We start from the raw sequence: 18,010 nt of genomic DNA, 5'->3' as shown, positions 1-18,010 counted from the left end.
TTTTTTACCTTTTTTCTTTTTTTTTCTTTTTCCATCTGTCCCCTATTCGACGGTCCCCCTATCTGTCTTCCCCCAGCCCCAAACTGCACCTTTTCCACACCCCTTTCTCCTCTTCTCTTCGTCTTTACTCCCCTGCCTTCTATACCTTCTCTCCTTCTCCCAATGGTCCGTCAGCGTAGGCTAACCGTGGCACCCTTCCGGTTCTCCCCCGCGTTCAGTTCGTTTTCGCCAGCACCAGGATCGAATCGAGTCACTTGACGTTAAAGACTGGAAATCCTTGCCCGTAATTTCGGCGCCGCCAGCTCGCTGGCCCAAGCTAACAGACATGGGCCGGAAATACTCGTTTGCCGAAGAGCGTCAACTCGTCAAGAACAAGATGCGCGCCGCCTTGCGGGTCTGCGCCTACCAGCAATTCCGCTACGTGGTGATCGGAGACTTTGGCCTGGGGAACGGCTACCGAAACCCTCCCAGAGAGCTGGCCGAGCTCTGGAGGGAAGTGTTCCTCTGGGACACGGATCTGCGAGGTCAGTTCCTGGCCATCGTTTTCGTGTTCGAGGACGAGAGGCAGAGCACGATCAAATTCATTCTCGACGACATGGCCAAGAAGAGCAAATCCGGATCCAGGAGCCGGTCTCTGAGCGGCGCCTCGATGCCGTCCCCTGCCGGTGCGAGCAGCAGCAGCAGCAGCAGCAGCAACAACACGAGACACAAGAGCGACTTCGAGATCTTCTACGAGGTTTTCGACGAGATGGAAATCGCGAGAGTGCGTAACCAGATTGATCCGCGGTATGGATTTGCCACCATTATGGGGCATGATTGATCTAGATTCCCGGATCAAGCATGTCTCGAATGTTTGCTTCTTCTTGGCCGGTGTATTACAACGAGGTCTCAACTTGCCGGGACGGCTAGACAGGGGACGAGGGTTCCCCGGACCCAAACCACATACCACATCATGATACGATGCACGCACCTTATTTTTGTAATTGTGACGTTCTGACCGTCTCATTTTCATTTCGTTTTCTTTTGCAAAGCTTGTTAGGAATATGTCACAGGCTCGCAGGTGTTTCTGATTTGGCTTGGTTTTCAGTTCTTGCGGTGGAGCTTTTCTAAAACAAGAGCAGAACCCCCCCCCCCTATTTTCCCGCGCTGTGGCCTTGGATACGCAGGTGTTCTGTATCTATAGAACTGCTTTTCCAGATCAACAGCCGCTTTGACGACACTGAACGCATTGTTAAATAATAAGGTCAGGTCCTCCAAAGGAGGCTCTCGTCTTGCACATGGGTACGAAACACGAAGCTGTCCCATTATCTCTTTCGACAGGGCTAGGAACAGCAGGGGAGGATGCTTATGCTTGGCAGCCCAACTGCCCCAAACTAGCTTCGTGACTGACTGGCGGCATCACCGAGGGTGGACGAATCAGGCACCACATGGATGAAGACAACGATGTCTCGCCGTCTCTCAGCGGCTACGTCTCGTACGAGACAAACGTCGGCCCGACGAGAGACTAGACTGACCGAGTTCCTTACTGCGGCAAGCGCGCTTGAAGCACAGCACGACGTACGGCTCCCGCCGCGTCGTATAGTGAGTGCAGTGAGAACTATCGTCCAGGGAGGTGCAGTCCACCATGTGAATGTGAATGCCAAAAGCCCTTGAAACCGGTCTTGAAGCTGTACATAATTATGTATGTACAAATGTTGCGGCTGACCCTGGCGTCGATCATGCCCAATGTGGAAAAGCCTTGCAGAATCGTTCGGTTGGGGCCACCGCGACGATCTCATCACATCTGATATGTGACTCCTCGATCCCGGTAGTTGGTGCTAAGATGCGCTCAACCAAGACCACCCGTTGTACAGGGCTTGGGTCACACAGCGATTGCCCTTGCAGGTTAGTGGTCGGCGGGGAAATGACCCTTTGTTTGGGAATATCTGCAACAGTCAAGGGTAAGGGTGGGAACACTGCCTTGGAGGTCAGCTGGATGAAAGCCCAGCCTTACATTACGGCAAAGTCCTTTTCCTAGGCGGCTATCTATTCCGGTCTCCTTGGGCCTGAAATTACGCAGTTGGAGGCTGAGAAAGTGAATCTCTTGGCTCACCTGACCTCATTTTCCCTCCCCTTCGGGACCTATCATCGTGGATGTTTGGTCACCAACCTCGCTCGGTGTGATCTCCCGTCGCCCACCGTCGCAGTGTCCTACCACAGCACACAACACTGGACTGCAAGGGGCGTGCTACCTCAGTTTCAAGTCGACAGAACCCCCTGACTTCCTCAGGTCGTGATGATTCAGGTTTCCAGCCATGATCGACGTAAGAGATCTCGGGTGAGCGGCCATACTCCGAGATCGTCGGCCGGCAAGCAAGGATAGGGGGGAACGTTACAACGGACTTGTGGCACATTGCGAGTTGCGGAGCCGGAGTAGTGTAGCTGATTCGTTCCCACCTGCCACGGAGGCGACATGCAGGACGCTGCGGAATAGTATGTTTCCTCTGTTTTGAGACTTTTCGACAATCTCAATCCCATGATTAGGAGTCGACAACGCCCAAAGGCCAAGGCCATGCCATAGCGTGTATGGCCCCCACCCTCGATACCGGCCACTCGTTGAATTCCATTGTCCCAACATGTGTCTTTGTTGTTTCCTCTGAAAGACATGGGACCAGGAGAGCCCTTGCTCAACACACCACTAGTACGGGGAGAACAAGGAGATACCCGGCAGGCTCTCTCTCTCTCTCTCTCTCTCTCGCGGATCGGGTCTCTCGTCTGTGCTTGTGCTCGTGCTTGCTTGTGCTTGGGGTGACGCTGTGACACGGTGACACCGCCCCGGGCCTCGTCCGTCCGTCCGCCTTGCCTATTCCTTGGGGGGTTTTTTTTTTGCAAACCCCTGCTCGCTCCCCCACGGGTACCACATTACACAGCGTCCAACGGCAAACTATGGTGATCTCGATGCGCCGAACATGGGACGAATGCAGAATCCCATGCCGGCCCCATGTCATGCAAACTCATACGCACCCCCGCGAGGTAGGACGCCTCCGTGGGTGGCCCAAAAGATTTCAATCCTCTTTTTCTGTTTCAAAGGCCGGCCAGTCGGTCAACGGGGGCAAGACCATGATGAATTCGCATACCAGATCCAACTGTTCGTCAAGAAACACAACCCATCCCGTATGATATACACGTCTGTCGTCTTTCCGTCGTCATGAACATCAACCATTACCGACCTAAGATACCTCACGATGCCAAAGTTTGCCAAGAGTATCACCAACAGACGGGGATCAGTCAATAGGAAGGCAAGCCACGCACAGTACACAGTAGCAGGCACCGACTAGGCTCAGGGAGTGGAAGAGGACGTATGTGTAAGGTCTGAGACCACGTCACAGCGGGACTCAACGGCACCCAAACCAACCACGAAAGACATGTGTCTTTCCAACGTTTGGCGTGCGTAGACCAGTCAGTCTCGTCTTCCTCCTCTTGGGGACGAGTAACAGCGATAAGCTGCCCATTGGCGGTCGGAGCCAGACACACCTACAAACACAGAGAAAACAGGTCGGATGACCTACTTCTGACATTCGTTGGCCCGCTCCCCAGTATCCGAGTCGCCAGCACGACACCCACACACCCGCACGTCACGTTTTACACAAACCGTACGCGGAGGTTTCCTAATGTGCTGGCATAGCACCGGCCGAAAGAGTTCGACACCCCGCCGGGCCGAACGACCCAGACTGTGTATGTAGGCCAGTCAGTCAGTCAGGCAGTCAGGCAGGCAGGCTGTATGTATGTATGTATGTATGTAGGACGATACATCCCGGTGCGGGACGCCTACCTGCATTAGCATCACAGAATCCTAGCCAGCCGGCCGCGTCGTCGACGGCTTTGCGTTCCTTTCGGCTGCTTCGCATGTCGTTTGCTTTCTGTTGTCATTCATTCACTGTGCACGCGAGACGAGAGACCATGGTGTTGAGGAAAATGCCTGGTTTAGCGCTGGGTTGGAAACGAAACAAAAATGCCATCACTCATCACGCTGTGCTGGGCGCCCTTGAATTCGCACCCCCGACTTTTGCCCCCCTATTTACCAATGGAGACGGCCCCGGAGGCTGTGTCAGTGGACGAAGACAAACAACGATACCGATGCAAACCTGGACTGGAACGATCCGGGTTTGTCGGGTTCCTATACAGGATATATGCCGTGGACCTTACTTTGTCCTGTCTCTATCTACCGTGCGTTTTCGTTTTCTCCTCCGCCCCCCCGGCCGTCTCACTCTCACCAGTAGCCTGGTCGTAAGCCGGTAAAGTTCGACAATACGCCGCCATCTGTCGCGTGGTCTCCCCTCTTTCTCTGTCCCGACAGCTGTGTTCGGAGGAAGGAAAAAAAAAAGAAGCAGTTAGCAATGGTTTCGTTGGACCAGTTCCCGTGATGGTAGGTAGATAGATGGGTGGGTGGGTAGGGAGCTAGGTAGATAGAACGAGAAGAAGAGAGGAGAACAGGATTAGCCTACCTCAAGTTGAACGCCCTTGTGAAGATGGACGAGCCAGTCGATGTAGCTCTGGGCCTCGTTGTTCCGATCCTCCACCAGCATACGCGCAAACTCGTACTCGGCCCCGTCGATGCCTTGACGGGCCAGCTGAATGGCCATGCCCTTGGACCCGCGCAGCAGCTTCAGGAATTCCAGAATGTTCCGCACCTGCGCGTTCAGGTGGGTCGGAAGGACGGGAAGGGAGGAAGTATAGGCGTCGAGGCTCTGCAGGCTCGTCTTGTCTTCGCCGAACAGGTCGGCGATGAGGTTGGGCGACGTCTGTGCGTGGAACCAAATCAGACACTGCTGCCCGTTGTCCACGAGATAGACGCCGCCGGGCTCGACCCGGGAGAACGAGGCCCGGCTGGACGGGGGCAGCTTGAGGTGTCCCGACGCGTCGGGGAACCCTTCCTCCGCCTGTAGGTTGTGGATGGGGATCATCCGAGGGTAGAGGTATAAGCTCAATTCGAGCGGCCCCATCGATCGGATCATCCGTTGCTCGTGCGTCCTGCGATCCGTACTCTCGTTGCCCCCCTTGAACGCCCGGGACTTGATGAGGCCCAGCATGTACATGGAAAGCTCCTTCAGTCGCTCCGGCATCACGAGCTGGCTCGGCGGATGCGCCTGCGTGAGGAAGTTCTTGCGGTAGCACGCCAGGACATCGATCGTCCGCTCGGTGAGGAAGTTCCGAATGTCCTTGAGATTCGCCGACGTGGTCGCCAGCTTCGTGCCCGCCTCCTTGGCAAACATGGTGAAGACGGCGTCCTGGTCGATGAACTTGACGCAATCGCGCGCATTGTCGCTAACACTGGCAATCACGTTGGTGCATCGCACTCTCCGCTGTCCCGAGGCCGTCGTGTACAGAAGCGCAGACTGGAAGTGCGCATCCAGCTTGGAGTCGAGTTTGCCGTCGTAGGTGAAGGTCACGCCGAGAGCCTTGTCGGCGTCCATGACCCCGATCTCGAGGTCGGCGCCGAACGTGTGTTGGACAAAGTTGCCGTGGTAGGCCGAAACCTGCAGTCCCGTCGAGCACCGGACCTTCATAAGGACCTGGAAGCCCGTCTCGCGCGTCACCGCATGCTTGATCTCCTCCGAGAGCTTGGTGTTATCTCGAGCCCCGATGAAGTTGGGGTAGTAGAAAGTCTCGCCACCGGTTGTGGCGGCGACATGACCGATGGTGCCGATATCGAGATATCCACCGGAAGGGGCGGCGAGGAAGAAGTCGGCACCGATTCCGGCCGCGACCATCTTTTCCGTCGTCCTCTTCCAAGCAGGATGTTCTGTCGTGAAGAGCTTCTTGTCGACTTCTCCGCCCGGATGCTTGCCGTCGTCCCTCAAGAACAGGCGACCAGGACCCCACGTCGGCAGTGCTGTGCACGAGCAGATGATCTTGCCACCGGTTTTCTCCAGGGCGGCAACGGCCGAATTGAGGGTGGCCAGAAGGGCAGGCTCTGGGTTCTTGACTGTGGAAAACATTTCCGGCAATCTAGTCAGGAGCGATGTGATCACAGCCCTGGGAAAATATTCGTGAGTTTTTAGACGTCTTCGTATCGTACCCACACAACACACACAGAAGAGACTTACTTTGATTCGTAAGGGTCAATAAACAAGCCGTCGCTCAGGGGGACGAAGGGATCCTCGAGGTCCGGCATGATCATCATTTGGGCTTGGTCGAGGGCCGGCTGCGATGGTTGTCAGAAGGGGATACGCGCTGTACCATACCATACCATACCCATACCACACCCACACACCGTGGAAGACCGTAGCTACTTACGTTGACGTTGTAGAAATGGATGTCCTTGTCGAACGAAACGAAGCCGACCTTTGCACCGAGAGGTATTTGCCGCTTAGGCTCACCGTCCTCGTCCTCTTCTTCTCCCCCGTACAGGGCGGCGAGAATACCTTCACAGAAAGACTCGACAAAGCCCTTCGTGTAGGATTCCTGCGTGACGTCGATGAGGAAGAGCAGGCGCAGGCCGACAGGCTCCCTCGTCCAATACTCCTTAGGCACGACGAACTCGACGGTTCCACGCGTCAGCTCAGGTCGGTGATCTCGGTCCACTCTCACGCCCTGCGGCGTGGTGGCTGCGAAGTACTCGGACGGCGTATCGTTGGGATAGGAGCAGAGGTTGCAGACGTATCGGTTGCCGCCGGACCTGAACATCATGAAAGGGTTGATGTAGGCCCGGCACCGGCGACATCTCGGGGGTCCAACGTCGCCGAAATCGATAACGGGAATCTCGAGCTCGCCTTGCTGGAGCGCGGCCAAGGGTTGCAAGACCAGACCCAAGGGAAGGCCCGTGCTAGCCAGGCCCTCGGCCGTGGCCGGGATGTTATTCATGGTGAGGCGGGCGAACTTCGGGGAGGCGTTTCCCTGATCGAAGGCGACGAACGAGGTCGTGGACGGAGGGGGGACGTGTCTCTCGAAAGTCGGGTAGATGTTCTTGAGGTAGAACTCTTGGAGGGCATCCCGCGAAAGGGGGATGCTCGGCATCTCGTCGGGAGATACCTGCTGCTGACCCGACGCCGGTACAAAGGCGGGCGACGGCCCAAGCCCGACTCCATTAGCGCCGGGGGTTGGCACTGGCGAGGTGAAGGGATTCGGCGACAAGGGCGTAGCAGCAGAGACGTCGACGCCTGCCTGGGCGGGGAATTGGTTCATCTGGGCCACGCCCTGGGGGTTGATGAATTGTCCACCGACACCGACACCGACACCGACACCAACACCACCAGGAGACACTGGCGAGACTGGACCGGGAGTGTTCAGGAACGACGAAGCGGGGGTCCCAGGAGGAGGCATGCCGCTGAAAGGCTGAGAGGAGCCCGCGGCGTCGACCTGATGGTACGCATGGCGGTCCTTCTTTTTTCTCCTTGCGTGCACCTCCCCTGCCCCGACGCCTCCACCCAGAGACATGGACGCCATCTGTGCGGACAAGGTGGCATCTTGAGGGCTCTGGGGCGGGAAGCCGCTCTGCCCAGGCGGCGGTGCGCCATATGCTTGTTGCTGTTGCTGACCAGGCGGTGGTGCGCCATACGCAGGCTGTCCCTGCCCTTGTCCCTGTCCTTGTTCGTACGGTGGACTGGCCACGGGTGGTTGAAACTGTGGGGGAGCGGGTTGTGTCGTTCGATTGGGGTCGGAGGGATCGATCGGCTCGCCCTGCCCCAGGTGATGATACATCCCGAAATCCATGGCTGGGGGTCGTCTAGGGGGTCGGCGACCGAAGCTGTTAACGGGTGGGATTCACTCGCGGCGGTGCAATTGCAAAGGACCAGAGAAGCGATGGGATAGACGTAGAGATAAATAGAAGGGGTATACAATACGTGTTGCGTAGGTACAGATAGATATAATAATGATGCCAGGTGGTGCGGGTGCGGTGCGGTGTGGTGTAGTTGAGAGATCGCGAAGGGCACTGGAGTGTAGAGTAAAAAGATAAAAGAAATTGCCCACTACCACCAGTATGGCATCATAGTCGAGAGGACAGGAGGGCTTGGAGCCTGCGTTTTCGCACGAATTGAGAGTTTTGGTCTTTGTTGTTCCCGTCTTTTACAAAGCACGAAGCATACGGAGGTAATTAGATATCGTCGGGATCTCCTTCCACATGGAAATCATTGGGTGGGGGGAGGGAAGCTGCCACGATTCACTCCGAAGTTTTTCCATCCCTGTGGTCAACCTCAACGGTTGAGGTACACCGAGGTGCGTACCGGGTACCTTATCCGTGCCCACCATTCCTGTTCTTATCGCAAGGTACCTTAAAAGTCGAGATAGGGGGCGCAATACTGTGGTGCATATATTCTTAACAAAATATACCCGCTGCTTCAAAGTACCGAAACCTGTATCCACTAGGTCCAACGATTGACCAATAAGGCAGCGGCACACACCTAGCCTACATACCTACCTAAGGTACCTAAATACCTAGGGTGGGAACCGGTCCAGTACCTAGGTACCTTACCTCATGCATTTAGACGCGGTTGCCGGTTTTTTGGTCAGTCCGCGCAACTACTTCGTGCGATTGTACATACAAGACATGTAAATCTGACCATCAACAAACCTAGAGAAAGGCAAACCACTTCTCAGTGTACGGCCAGCCAGCGGTACTCCTTAGGCTACTGGCTCGAAACTCTTAACAACCAGTCCCGGCCGGCCCTTATCAGACTTTCCCCCCTTCGCCGACATCGATACTCGCCCGAGCAGAATCCATCCCTCTCGCCCATAGGAGGATGCCTTGCGCATCATAACGACTCCAGCCATCATGTTCACCTTTTGTCCTTTGCAGGGCGCCCAGTCCGAGTCGACCGCGTCACAGTCGATCCTGGAACTAGATGGAGGTGTCAAAGTCCTGATAGACATAGGATGGGACGAGTCCTTCCATGTCGAAAAGCTTCGGGAGCTTGAGAAGTGCGTCGCGCTGGTTGCATTTGACTGCCAAAGACCAAAGAGAAATGGGAGAATCCGTTTGTGGTCCGATCATCTACTAACCATGTCATTTTCTATGCATCTCTAGGCAAGTTCCGACACTATCGCTCATCCTTCTTACCCACGCGACTACCTCACATCTCGCCGCCTTTGCACACTGCTGCAAGAATATTCCCCTCTTCACAAGAATACCCGTCTACGCCACAAGACCAGTCATTGACCTGGGTCGCACGCTGACCCAGGACCTATACTCTTCTACCCCTCTCGCTGCGACAACCATACCGCATACCTCTCTAGGCGAAGCCGTCTACTCGTACTCCCAACAAACCGTCTCCGAACACGAATTCCTCCTCCAAGCACCGACCCCAGAAGAGATCACTCGATACTTCTCCCTTGTCCAGGCCCTGAAATACTCCCAACCGCACGAACCTTTACCCTCGCCCTTCTCGCCTCCTCTCAACGGCCTCACCATCACGGCCTACAATGCCGGTCACACCCTGGGCGGAACCATCTGGCATATTCAACACGGCCTAGAGTCGATTGTCTACGCCGTCGACTGGAACCAGGCGAGGGAGAATGTCTTTGCCGGTGCGGCTTGGCTGGGCGGGGCCGGCGCGGGAGGGGCAGAGGTCATCGAGCAATTGCGCAAGCCCACCGCCTTGGTGTGCAGCAGTCGCGGCGCCGACAAGGTCGCCCCGCCCGGGGGGAGGGCCAAGCGCGATGAACAGCTCGTCGACATGCTCAAGCTTTGCCTGAGTCGTGGAGGGACCGCGCTCATCCCCGTCGACTCGAGTGCCCGCGTCCTGGAACTGGCCTACCTGCTGGAGCACGCCTGGAGGACCGATGCGGCGGCTAAGGAGGACAGCGTCCTCAAGACCTCCAAGCTGTACTTGGCCGGCCGCAACATGTCCAGCGCCCTGCGCTACGCCCGAAGTATGCTCGAATGGATGGACGACAACATCGTCCGAGAGTTCGAAGCCACCGCCGACGGTCTGCGCAAAACGAATGGCGCGGACGGGAAGCACTCCGGGGATGCGGCGCCCTTCGATTTCCGCCATGTGAGATTAGTGGAGAAACGGGCCCAGATCGAAAAGCTGCTCAGCCGAAGCACCGACAATGTGCAATCCGGAGGCCGCGTCATCCTGGCCAGCGATGCCAGCCTGGACTGGGGGTTTTCGAAGGACCTGCTGCGAGGTCTCGCCAGGGACTCGAGGAACCTTGTCGTTTTGACCGACAAGCCAGCGCTGTCGGCGACGGACCGGCCGTCACTTGCGAGAACGCTCTGGGAATGGTGGAAGGAGCGTCGGGACGGCGTGTCCGTCGACCAAACGGCGAATGGCGACAGCATCGAGCTCGTATACGGCGGCGGACGCGAGTTGACCATTGACAATTCGAAGCGGCAGGCTCTCGAGGGGGAAGAACTGACGATATATCAACAATGGCTCGCAACGCAGCGGCAGCTTCAAGCAACCTTGCAGACCGGGGGAGCAACGGCCTTGGAAGCCCCTGTAGACGCGGCCGACGAGGCGTCATCCGAGTCATCATCCGACTCGGGCGGCTCTGACAATGAACAGCAAGGCAGGGCCCTCAATATCTCCACCACCATGGGACAGGCGACTCGCAAGAAGGTCGTCTTGAGCGACAAGGATCTGGGCATCAACATCCTCACCAAGAAGCGCGGCGCGAGCGATTTCGACGTCCGGAATAAGCGCGGCCGTGAGCGGTCGTTCCCGCTGGCCATACGGCGAAGGCGCGACGACCAATTCGGCGACATGATACGGCCCGAAGATTACCTGCGAGCCGAGGAAAAGGAAGAAGACGTTCAAGTTCCGGATGCCAATGCCGACGCCGACGCCCATGCCCATGCCCATGCCGCACGCGGGAACGAAGACGATAATCGATTAGGGAAGAAGCGGAAATGGGAGGACAACGCCGGCAAGGGCTCGAGCAAGCGACCGAATCGGAGGAAGAACGGGTCTACGGACGATCAGGAACCGCGGGTCGCATCCTCGGACGGCCCTATGGCGGACGACCTAGACGATGTGGAAGAAGAAGACGTCGTGGAGGAGGGGGAGGAGGTCCAGGGTCCGGCCAAACTTGTCAGGACAACCGAAACGGTCATGGTGAACTTGCGCATCGGCTTCGTGGACTGCAGCGGCCTTCACGACAAGAGGACTCTGAACAACCTGATCCCGCTGATCCAGCCAAGGAAACTGATCCTTGTCGGGGGCACGCGCGAAGAAACAAAGACATTGGCGACGGACTGTAGGAAGCTTCTGGCGGCCCAGATCGGAGCGTCCGACGAAGGCGTGGTGGACGTTTTCACGCCCGAGACGGGCGAGCTCGTCGACGCCAGCGTGGACACGAACGCCTGGGTCGTCAAGCTGTCGGACTCGCTTGTGAGGAAGCTGAAGTGGCAGAATTTCCGCGGTCTGGGCGTGGTCACCATCACGGGTCAACTCGTCGGGGAACCGCTCTCTGTCGAGGACGGGACCAGCAGCAGCAGCAGCAGCAGCAACAAGAGGCAGAAAACGGGCGACGATACGGGCAAGACAGTTGGTGAGACAAATACCGAGGAGGAGCCCGACGGCCGCGTCCAGGTGGTGCCGACGCTGGACACACTTCCCATGAGCATGGCGTCTGCCGTTCGCGCGGCGGCGCAGCCGCTGCACGTCGGTGACCTGCGTCTGACGGATCTGCGGCGGGCCCTGCAGGGGGCGGGCTTTGCGGCCGAGTTTCGGGGCGAGGGAACGTTGGTGGTGAACGGGAGCGTGGCGGTTCGGAAGACTGGTACGGGCAAAATCGACGTGGAGGCCGTGGGGGTGGCGGATGCGACGTCGGTTGTGCAGCATAGGAACACGTTGTACGAAGTGAAGAGGATGATTTACGATGGATTGGCAGTGGTTGCAGGCGCATAGAGAGAGGGAGCGGGAGAGGGAGAGGGAGAGGGAGAGGGAGAGGGAGAGGGAGAGGGGGAGAGAGATGGGCCCCATGTATGCTACCGAAGGTTGGGCGAAGTACCAGGGAGACTGGGCTTTTGATGTTCGGGGTGTGCGCTGAGTACCTCCACGTGTAGCTGTACGGATGATCGTATTATATCCATGGATTAAGTAGATTTTGGACGACGATAAACTGTGCAGAGTGACTACCAGCCCTACTGTGAAGCTTGAAACGGGGCGACGACGACTTGATATGGCCGCTCGACTCCTGGTGATTACTCTGCTCCACATCCGCTCTCTCTCGACCATGCTGAGATGGCAGTTGATAGATATTCCCTCGAACCCGACTTGGCCTTCTATTTTTCCTTCGGTCCCCGAATAACAAAAGAGATATAAGTACACGTGTACGCGGATTTTATAAGACCGGACACGATCATCTAGTTGTCGTCATTCGAGATGATCTTAATACAATGATTGCCATCTCCGTACGTCAGTCACATATTCGAATAGATCTAGCAAATGACCGATGCTCAATCCAGAGACCTAATCAATACCACATACTCCGAGATTCTCACCCACCCGAACGAAGCCAGATAAATAAAGCAGGCGGAAGACGGCCATCTCGGCAACATCCACCGTACATTCTTCTCGATGGTTGACTTAAGGTAGTGGCAGGTTCCGAAGATACACGTACAAATACTACCACTCTATACTACACGTAGTGTACTTCATCAGCGACCCCATAGAAATAGGCGAGCATAGCTTGTGATCCTGAGTGGACGACATCGACCCGAGAGCATGGGAAAATCCCGGTCGTATTTAATGGCGGCAAAGGATTAAGATCCCTTCTTTATTGGCCAACTCGAATTAGGAACTAGTGTACCTTCGCCAATTAGTTGGCGGGTCGGGTACCTTACGTGTCTACCTTAGGGTCCTTCGCTTCCAGTCCATTTTCGTAGTATCTACTTGTAGGTACGGCCAAAGGCATCATCCATCCAAATGAGCGCGAACCCCGTGTTCTTTCCGACCATGATTGGGTAATTGCCGCTAACGGTCCACTGGACCTGCCCAATTTCCTTCAATTTTACGACCCCACAGGTCACTTGGTCCGCTGGTCGGCGGTCCGAAAAGAGGGAGGCCGCTTGTCTGTCACTTCGTCCTCCTCTTGCCTTCTAGGTTATTATCTTCCTGTTGACTACCTTATTACAGAGTAGGTACATAACATACTTTATACAGTACGGACAGTAATTACTTCGTACTCCATAGGTGACCCGGCTTCTTGAGCCTGACCTTGCATTGCACCCTTTCTATCCAATACCATCTCTACCTTACTTTTAAGGTATTTATCTTTGTCATCTGGTCCGTTTCTTCGTTTGATTCGTAGGTACGGGGACGGAATGTACCTTACCTTATTGAGTGCGGAGTACGTTGTACAGCCATTCGCGTATACCTTTAGATACCTGTCTCCCAAGTATTACACGTAGTATCCTAATACCAAACAGACCCAACCTCCAATGGACCTGCCAACTATCGCGCTCTGATCTTGTCGACAAGGAAAAACAGAAAAAAAGAGAGAGAAAAAAGGAGAAAGCCTTGATCTATTCATCTTCCCCGCCCCCAAAAAAGAAGTAAAACCTCTTTCACCTTTTCACCTCCAGACCTCTCTCTCCACCTCCACTCTCTCCCCTCTCTCCCGCGATTGCCAAGTCGCCAAGTTTCCCAGTTGGTTGCAGGTGACGAGGCAGTCTCGGGAGCCACCCGACAATCCTCCCAGTTGTTTTCTTCCCGCCTCTTTTCTGCACGTCTTCTTTCACCCTCAAACCCCTTTTCTCGCCCTGATCTGTCCCTTTCCATTCCCTAAACGTCCCCCGCCTTAACGATAACGGGATAACGGGCACAGTCTCAACGCGAAGACGACGACGTCGGCAGCGGGAATCGGCCGATTGATCATTGCCTCGGGGGCAGCACCCGAACAGATAGACGAGGGAAAATCGAGAGAAACCCCAGAAGGCCGACGATCACGACATTCCTTCCCTACCGCCCAACGCCTTCGGCATCACTCGAATTCGCACCCTTTATTCAGCTTTGTTTCCCCGTCTCACATCACAGACAGACACACACGCACACACATACACCACTCTGTACCACCATGCCCACATTTCTCACCCACGAGAAGTCGCCCGTTTACCCGTCCAACACTGACTTCCTGGACCTTGACCCCAACAACACCCTCAGTCTCGCCAGGAAGCGTGATACCGCAGGCACCGTGGACACATCAAATGGTTATCCCCATTCCATCTCCCTCCACAATCATCGTCATCCTCAACCCACCCATGATAGCTTCGACGAGAGCTCCTTCTCTTCGGCCCATACCTCCGAAATCTCATATCCGAATCCCGCCCAGGTGAATGGAACCCGTCCGACGAGCATGAGCTCCCTGTCCAATGACAGAACCGCAAATGGAGGGCTCCCCCATGACGCGGCCTATCATGACTCTAGCGCCCATCCTAACCACCATCGAGACGAACAACATAATCCTTTGCAGAACGGTTCCATCGTCAAGATGCCCCAGAGGCCGCCACCGCCACCCCCGGCTGCAACAGTTGCCCAAGGCTTCGACGGTAGCCTCTCTGCAAGGGATTCCGACGCGGACGTCACCGACCCGGCCTCACTTCGCTCAACGACGGCCACGTCGGTAGTCCCAGACTCACCTGCGAACTCGAGACACAGCAACCCCGAACAACACGACGACGGCGCTGAACCCCGTCCGACCCATTCCCCTCGACAATCTGAAACTACACTGTCCCAGGCGGTCCCAGCAACCACCACAACAACAACCACAATTGATCCTCTCTCGAGGACTCCATCACTACCTCCGGATCACCGATCCCCAAGCACCACGCCACACCGACTCTCTTCTCCTCCCTTGTACCACTCTGCCAGCGGTGCCGCAATCAACAACACCCCATCCTCCCTCCACGCGCCTTCAACCCCCAGCCTCAAACAACGTCACACCCTCGAAGTGCCCCGGCCCCAACCTGGCCGGACTTCGAAAGATGGCATCGATTCGGCTGTTGCCACCGGTCGATTCTCCCCTACGCCGGCGAATCCCGTCGTCCGCCGGGCGTCGGTCAGCTTGGCTCGTAGGAACACTCGCTCTATGCAGTCCGACGCACCCCGGGACGAGGTTATGCCGGATGAGGATGCCCTCCGCTGGGCCGAGGCATATCGACAGAAGAGAGCGAGCAAGAGGAAAAAGAAGGAAGAGGAGGATGACGATAGGGTGCTCGTGGGCACCAAGGTGGATGAGCATCATGCCAACTGGGTTACGGCATACAACATGCTGACCGGCATTCGCGTCTCTGTCTCGAGAACCAATGCGAAACTCGACAGACCGCTTACAGATGCCGATTTTGAGGCCAAGCAGAAGTCAACTTTTGATATGTGAGACCTGACAATCCCCCACTTCTTTTTTCTCTTCTTTCTCTCCTTTGCTTTTCTTTCTTTCTCTTCCTCTTTTTTTTTTTTTTTTTCATTCTAACACCCGATGCAGCGCTGGTAACGAATTAGTTCCCTCCGCAAAGTACGACTTCAAATTTAAGGACTACGCGCCATGGGTCTTTCGGCATCTTCGCGCCCTTTTCCACCTCGATCCCGCCGACTACCTCATGTCTCTCACTGGGAAGTACATCCTCTCCGAGCTCGGCTCCCCTGGCAAAAGCGGCAGCTTTTTCTACTTCTCCCGAGACTACAAATACATCATCAAGACGATCCACCACGCCGAGCACAAGTTTCTCCGCAAAGTTCTCAAAGACTACTACGAACATGTCAAGGATAACCCCAACACCCTCCTCTCCCAGTTTTACGGCCTCCACCGAGTCAAAATGCCCTACGGCAAGAAGATCCACTTCGTCGTCATGAACAACCTCTTCCCACCTCACCGAGACATCCACACGATATTTGATCTCAAGGGCTCCACCGTCGGCAGGAACTACGGGGAGGAAGATTTGGAGAACAACCCACGGGCGACGCTGAAGGATTTGAACTGGCTTAGGCGGCAACGTTCCCTCGAGCTGGGCATCCGAAAGAAGCGGCTTTTCCTCGAGCAGTTGAACAAGGACGTGGCGCTCCTGAGAAAGCTGCAAATCATGGACTACTCCCTGCTGGTGGGCATCCACGACTTGCAAAGGGGCAACGAAGAGAATCTACGGGACAAGACGCTCCAGGTGTTCAGTCCGGGCGGCGATGCCAACCAAGACGATTCCGAACCCCAGTCGGTATTACTCAGGACGCCATCTACTCTAGAGAACGCCCGGAAGGCGAAGGAGCTGAGGCAAATGATACGCCAAGAGCGGCCGGTGCCCATGGGACAGACAGCCAGCAAGATGCCGGACGAGCTGGACGAGCAAAACCGAGCTGGCGTTTTCAACCAAGACGACGGCGGCCTTCGCGCGACCCACGAGGATAACTCGCCCGCCGAAGAAATCTACTATCTGGGCGTCATTGACTGCCTGACTCACGTGAGTCTACCCTGCTCCGAAACCTTTTTCCGCGGGGAATATTAGGACGATATGCTAACCGTTCACTAGTACGGCATGGTCAAGAAGATAGAGCACTTCCTAAAAGGTCTAACGAGTGACCGCACGCAGATCTCCGCCCTACCCCCGGACGAGTATGGTGACCGATTCTACCGCTTCGTCGAGGGCATCACCATGTCTCGCGAGGAGGCAGAACGCGAAAGACAAATGAAGGAGCAGGAAGCCGTGGAAGCCGCGGCTGCCCAAAAAGAAAACGAGCGCGTATCGAGCTGGCGGAGCTCCAGTTCTAGGCGTGTATCGAATTGTATTGCCATACCACCAATGCCGAGCCACCAGCCGCCCCCCGTCCCAGCGTCGAGCGGAACCCTGTCGCCTCAAGCCCAAGAGACCATGGAGAAGGCCCGACGCCAAGCGAACAAATCAGAGGAGCGGGGTGCGAATGAGGATGCCGTTCCCGAGAAGACGTTGAAAACCGTACCTGCTGCGGTCGACAGACGAGAGTCCGGCCAAAGCCAATCGATTCTACCGGTCGTGGAAGAGGCGGCCGAAGTGCACTCAACTAGGCGTCACCGTCGAGATGGCGATCATCATGGCCAACCGCCCATGACTCCTGCCAGGCTAGGGCTTCGTGACCAAATGGCGGCCAGATCAACACCCCAGCATCCACCACCTACTCCTCCCAAGAATGGCTTGAAGCCAGAGAGCCAGGACAGCGGCTACGGGACGCTGGCTCAGAGCATGGAGGATAGCGCCCACCACGAACACTTTAACGCGGCGCCTCCCCGACTGAGCAAGGACTCTCTGAACAAAGACCTTCCTCCGTTGCCGACCGGAGTGGAGTTGGATAACAGAGGCCGGGGGCGGTTTTTCTCGTAAACGAGCGTATTTTCCTACAAAACGGCAGTCGAACTCTGTCTATATATCACGGAGATGGAAAGACGAGCGACCTAATGTTAGGGGTCAGAAATGCGACTGCGGCATGTCAACTCGGATGATATATCAATATCACATCGTCGAATGGGTTATAGGTACTGTTGGGATGATGGATGTGGCCGATGAGCCTGCCCACCGTCTTCCAAGAGAAACACAATTGCAAGGGCGATGATAATGATGGTGCATTCGAGACTTGGCCTCTGGTTTCCTTTCTTTCTGCATTTTCCTTCTCTTTATTATCCCCTTTCTCTGTTAGAACTTCCTTGACTTTTTTTCCTCTCGTCACATAGATGATACCACCATTGCATCGAGCATGCTTTCTCTCCCCCCCCCTCTGCTTTCTGTTTTGTTCTTTCTTTTCCGTCTGCCCATACAAGACGGGACTTTCTGCCTACACATGATGTACAAATGGACTTTGGTCAGAAATTGGGGATGGGCGAGCCATCAGAAGGCGGCATACATAGCTAGTAGAATATTTAGCGAGGTCTAGCTAATACCAAGAATCTTTTATTTTTATAACATATCCCTGGGCTAGTGGTGTATTCAATTGCAGTTTGAAACTTATCCGGCACCTTCATCCCAAATCCTCCTATATCAGTACCTATTCGTCTGCCGTTCTCTGTTATCCCTTTGCGGCGGCAATACGTCTGGACGTTTAAAACCAAGTAAGCAGGTACAGGAGTG

The 18,010-nt window shown here is 55.7% G+C and overlaps 4 protein-coding genes across 4 annotated transcripts in view; 3 read left to right on the top strand and 1 right to left on the bottom strand.

Moving 5' to 3' along the window:
- Positions 1-952, top strand: part of SODALDRAFT_161001 (hypothetical protein) — a 1,938-nt gene extending 986 nt beyond the window's left edge. Inside the window, exon 4 of the mRNA XM_028606935.1 lies at positions 219-952. Coding sequence (XP_028466179.1) covers positions 219-820 — 602 coding nt within the window. The 3' untranslated portion in view covers positions 821-952. The remainder of the gene's footprint in view (positions 1-218) is intronic.
- A 3,297-nt stretch (positions 953-4,249) lies between these two features.
- On the bottom strand, positions 4,250-7,416 carry SODALDRAFT_277348 (Sec23/Sec24 family protein; the record flags this gene model as incomplete). The annotated part of the gene is made up of 4 exons (XM_028608058.1): positions 4,250-4,336; positions 4,485-6,015; positions 6,087-6,184; positions 6,277-7,416. The coding sequence occupies 4 exons, from the start codon at positions 7,414-7,416 to the stop codon at positions 4,250-4,252; spliced, it is 2,856 nt and encodes a 951-aa protein (XP_028466178.1).
- A 1,099-nt stretch (positions 7,417-8,515) lies between these two features.
- Positions 8,516-11,942, top strand: SODALDRAFT_344352 (cleavage and polyadenylation specificity factor subunit 2). The gene is made up of 3 exons (XM_028613160.1): positions 8,516-8,898; positions 9,005-11,858; positions 11,889-11,942. Exons 1-2 carry the CDS (start codon positions 8,753-8,755, stop codon positions 11,832-11,834), a joined length of 2,976 nt encoding a protein of 991 aa, XP_028466177.1. The 5' UTR covers positions 8,516-8,752; the 3' UTR covers positions 11,835-11,858; positions 11,889-11,942.
- A 1,915-nt stretch (positions 11,943-13,857) lies between these two features.
- On the top strand, positions 13,858-17,354 carry SODALDRAFT_160923 (SAICAR synthase-like protein). The gene is made up of 3 exons (XM_028606933.1): positions 13,858-15,299; positions 15,409-16,375; positions 16,445-17,354. The coding sequence occupies exons 1-3, from the start codon at positions 14,005-14,007 to the stop codon at positions 17,267-17,269; spliced, it is 3,087 nt and encodes a 1,028-aa protein (XP_028466176.1). The 5' UTR covers positions 13,858-14,004; the 3' UTR covers positions 17,270-17,354.
- The last annotated feature ends 656 nt before the right edge of the window (positions 17,355-18,010 follow it).

Source organism: Sodiomyces alkalinus (assembly GCF_003711515.1).
Source record: "Sodiomyces alkalinus F11 unplaced genomic scaffold SODALscaffold_5, whole genome shotgun sequence".
Lineage (NCBI taxonomy): Eukaryota > Fungi > Ascomycota > Sordariomycetes > Glomerellales > Plectosphaerellaceae > Sodiomyces > Sodiomyces alkalinus.
This window is presented reverse-complemented; position numbering and strand designations above follow the sequence as displayed.

What these genes read in the sequence shown, in the direction of transcription:
- SODALDRAFT_344352 (XM_028613160.1), top strand. Translation starts at nt 8,753, where the DNA reads ATGTTCACCTTTTGTCCTTTGCAGGGCGCCCAGTCCGAGTCGACCGCG. An exon ending in AAGCTTCGGGAGCTTGAGAA is followed by an intron (nt 8,899 to 9,004) that starts GTGCGTCGCGCT and finishes ATGCATCTCTAG; the next exon opens with GCAAGTTCCGACACTATCGC.
- SODALDRAFT_160923 (XM_028606933.1), top strand. Translation starts at nt 14,005, where the DNA reads ATGCCCACATTTCTCACCCACGAGAAGTCGCCCGTTTACCCGTCCAAC. An exon ending in CAGAAGTCAACTTTTGATAT is followed by an intron (nt 15,300 to 15,408) that starts GTGAGACCTGAC and finishes CACCCGATGCAG; the next exon opens with CGCTGGTAACGAATTAGTTC. An exon ending in TCATTGACTGCCTGACTCAC is followed by an intron (nt 16,376 to 16,444) that starts GTGAGTCTACCC and finishes ACCGTTCACTAG; the next exon opens with TACGGCATGGTCAAGAAGAT.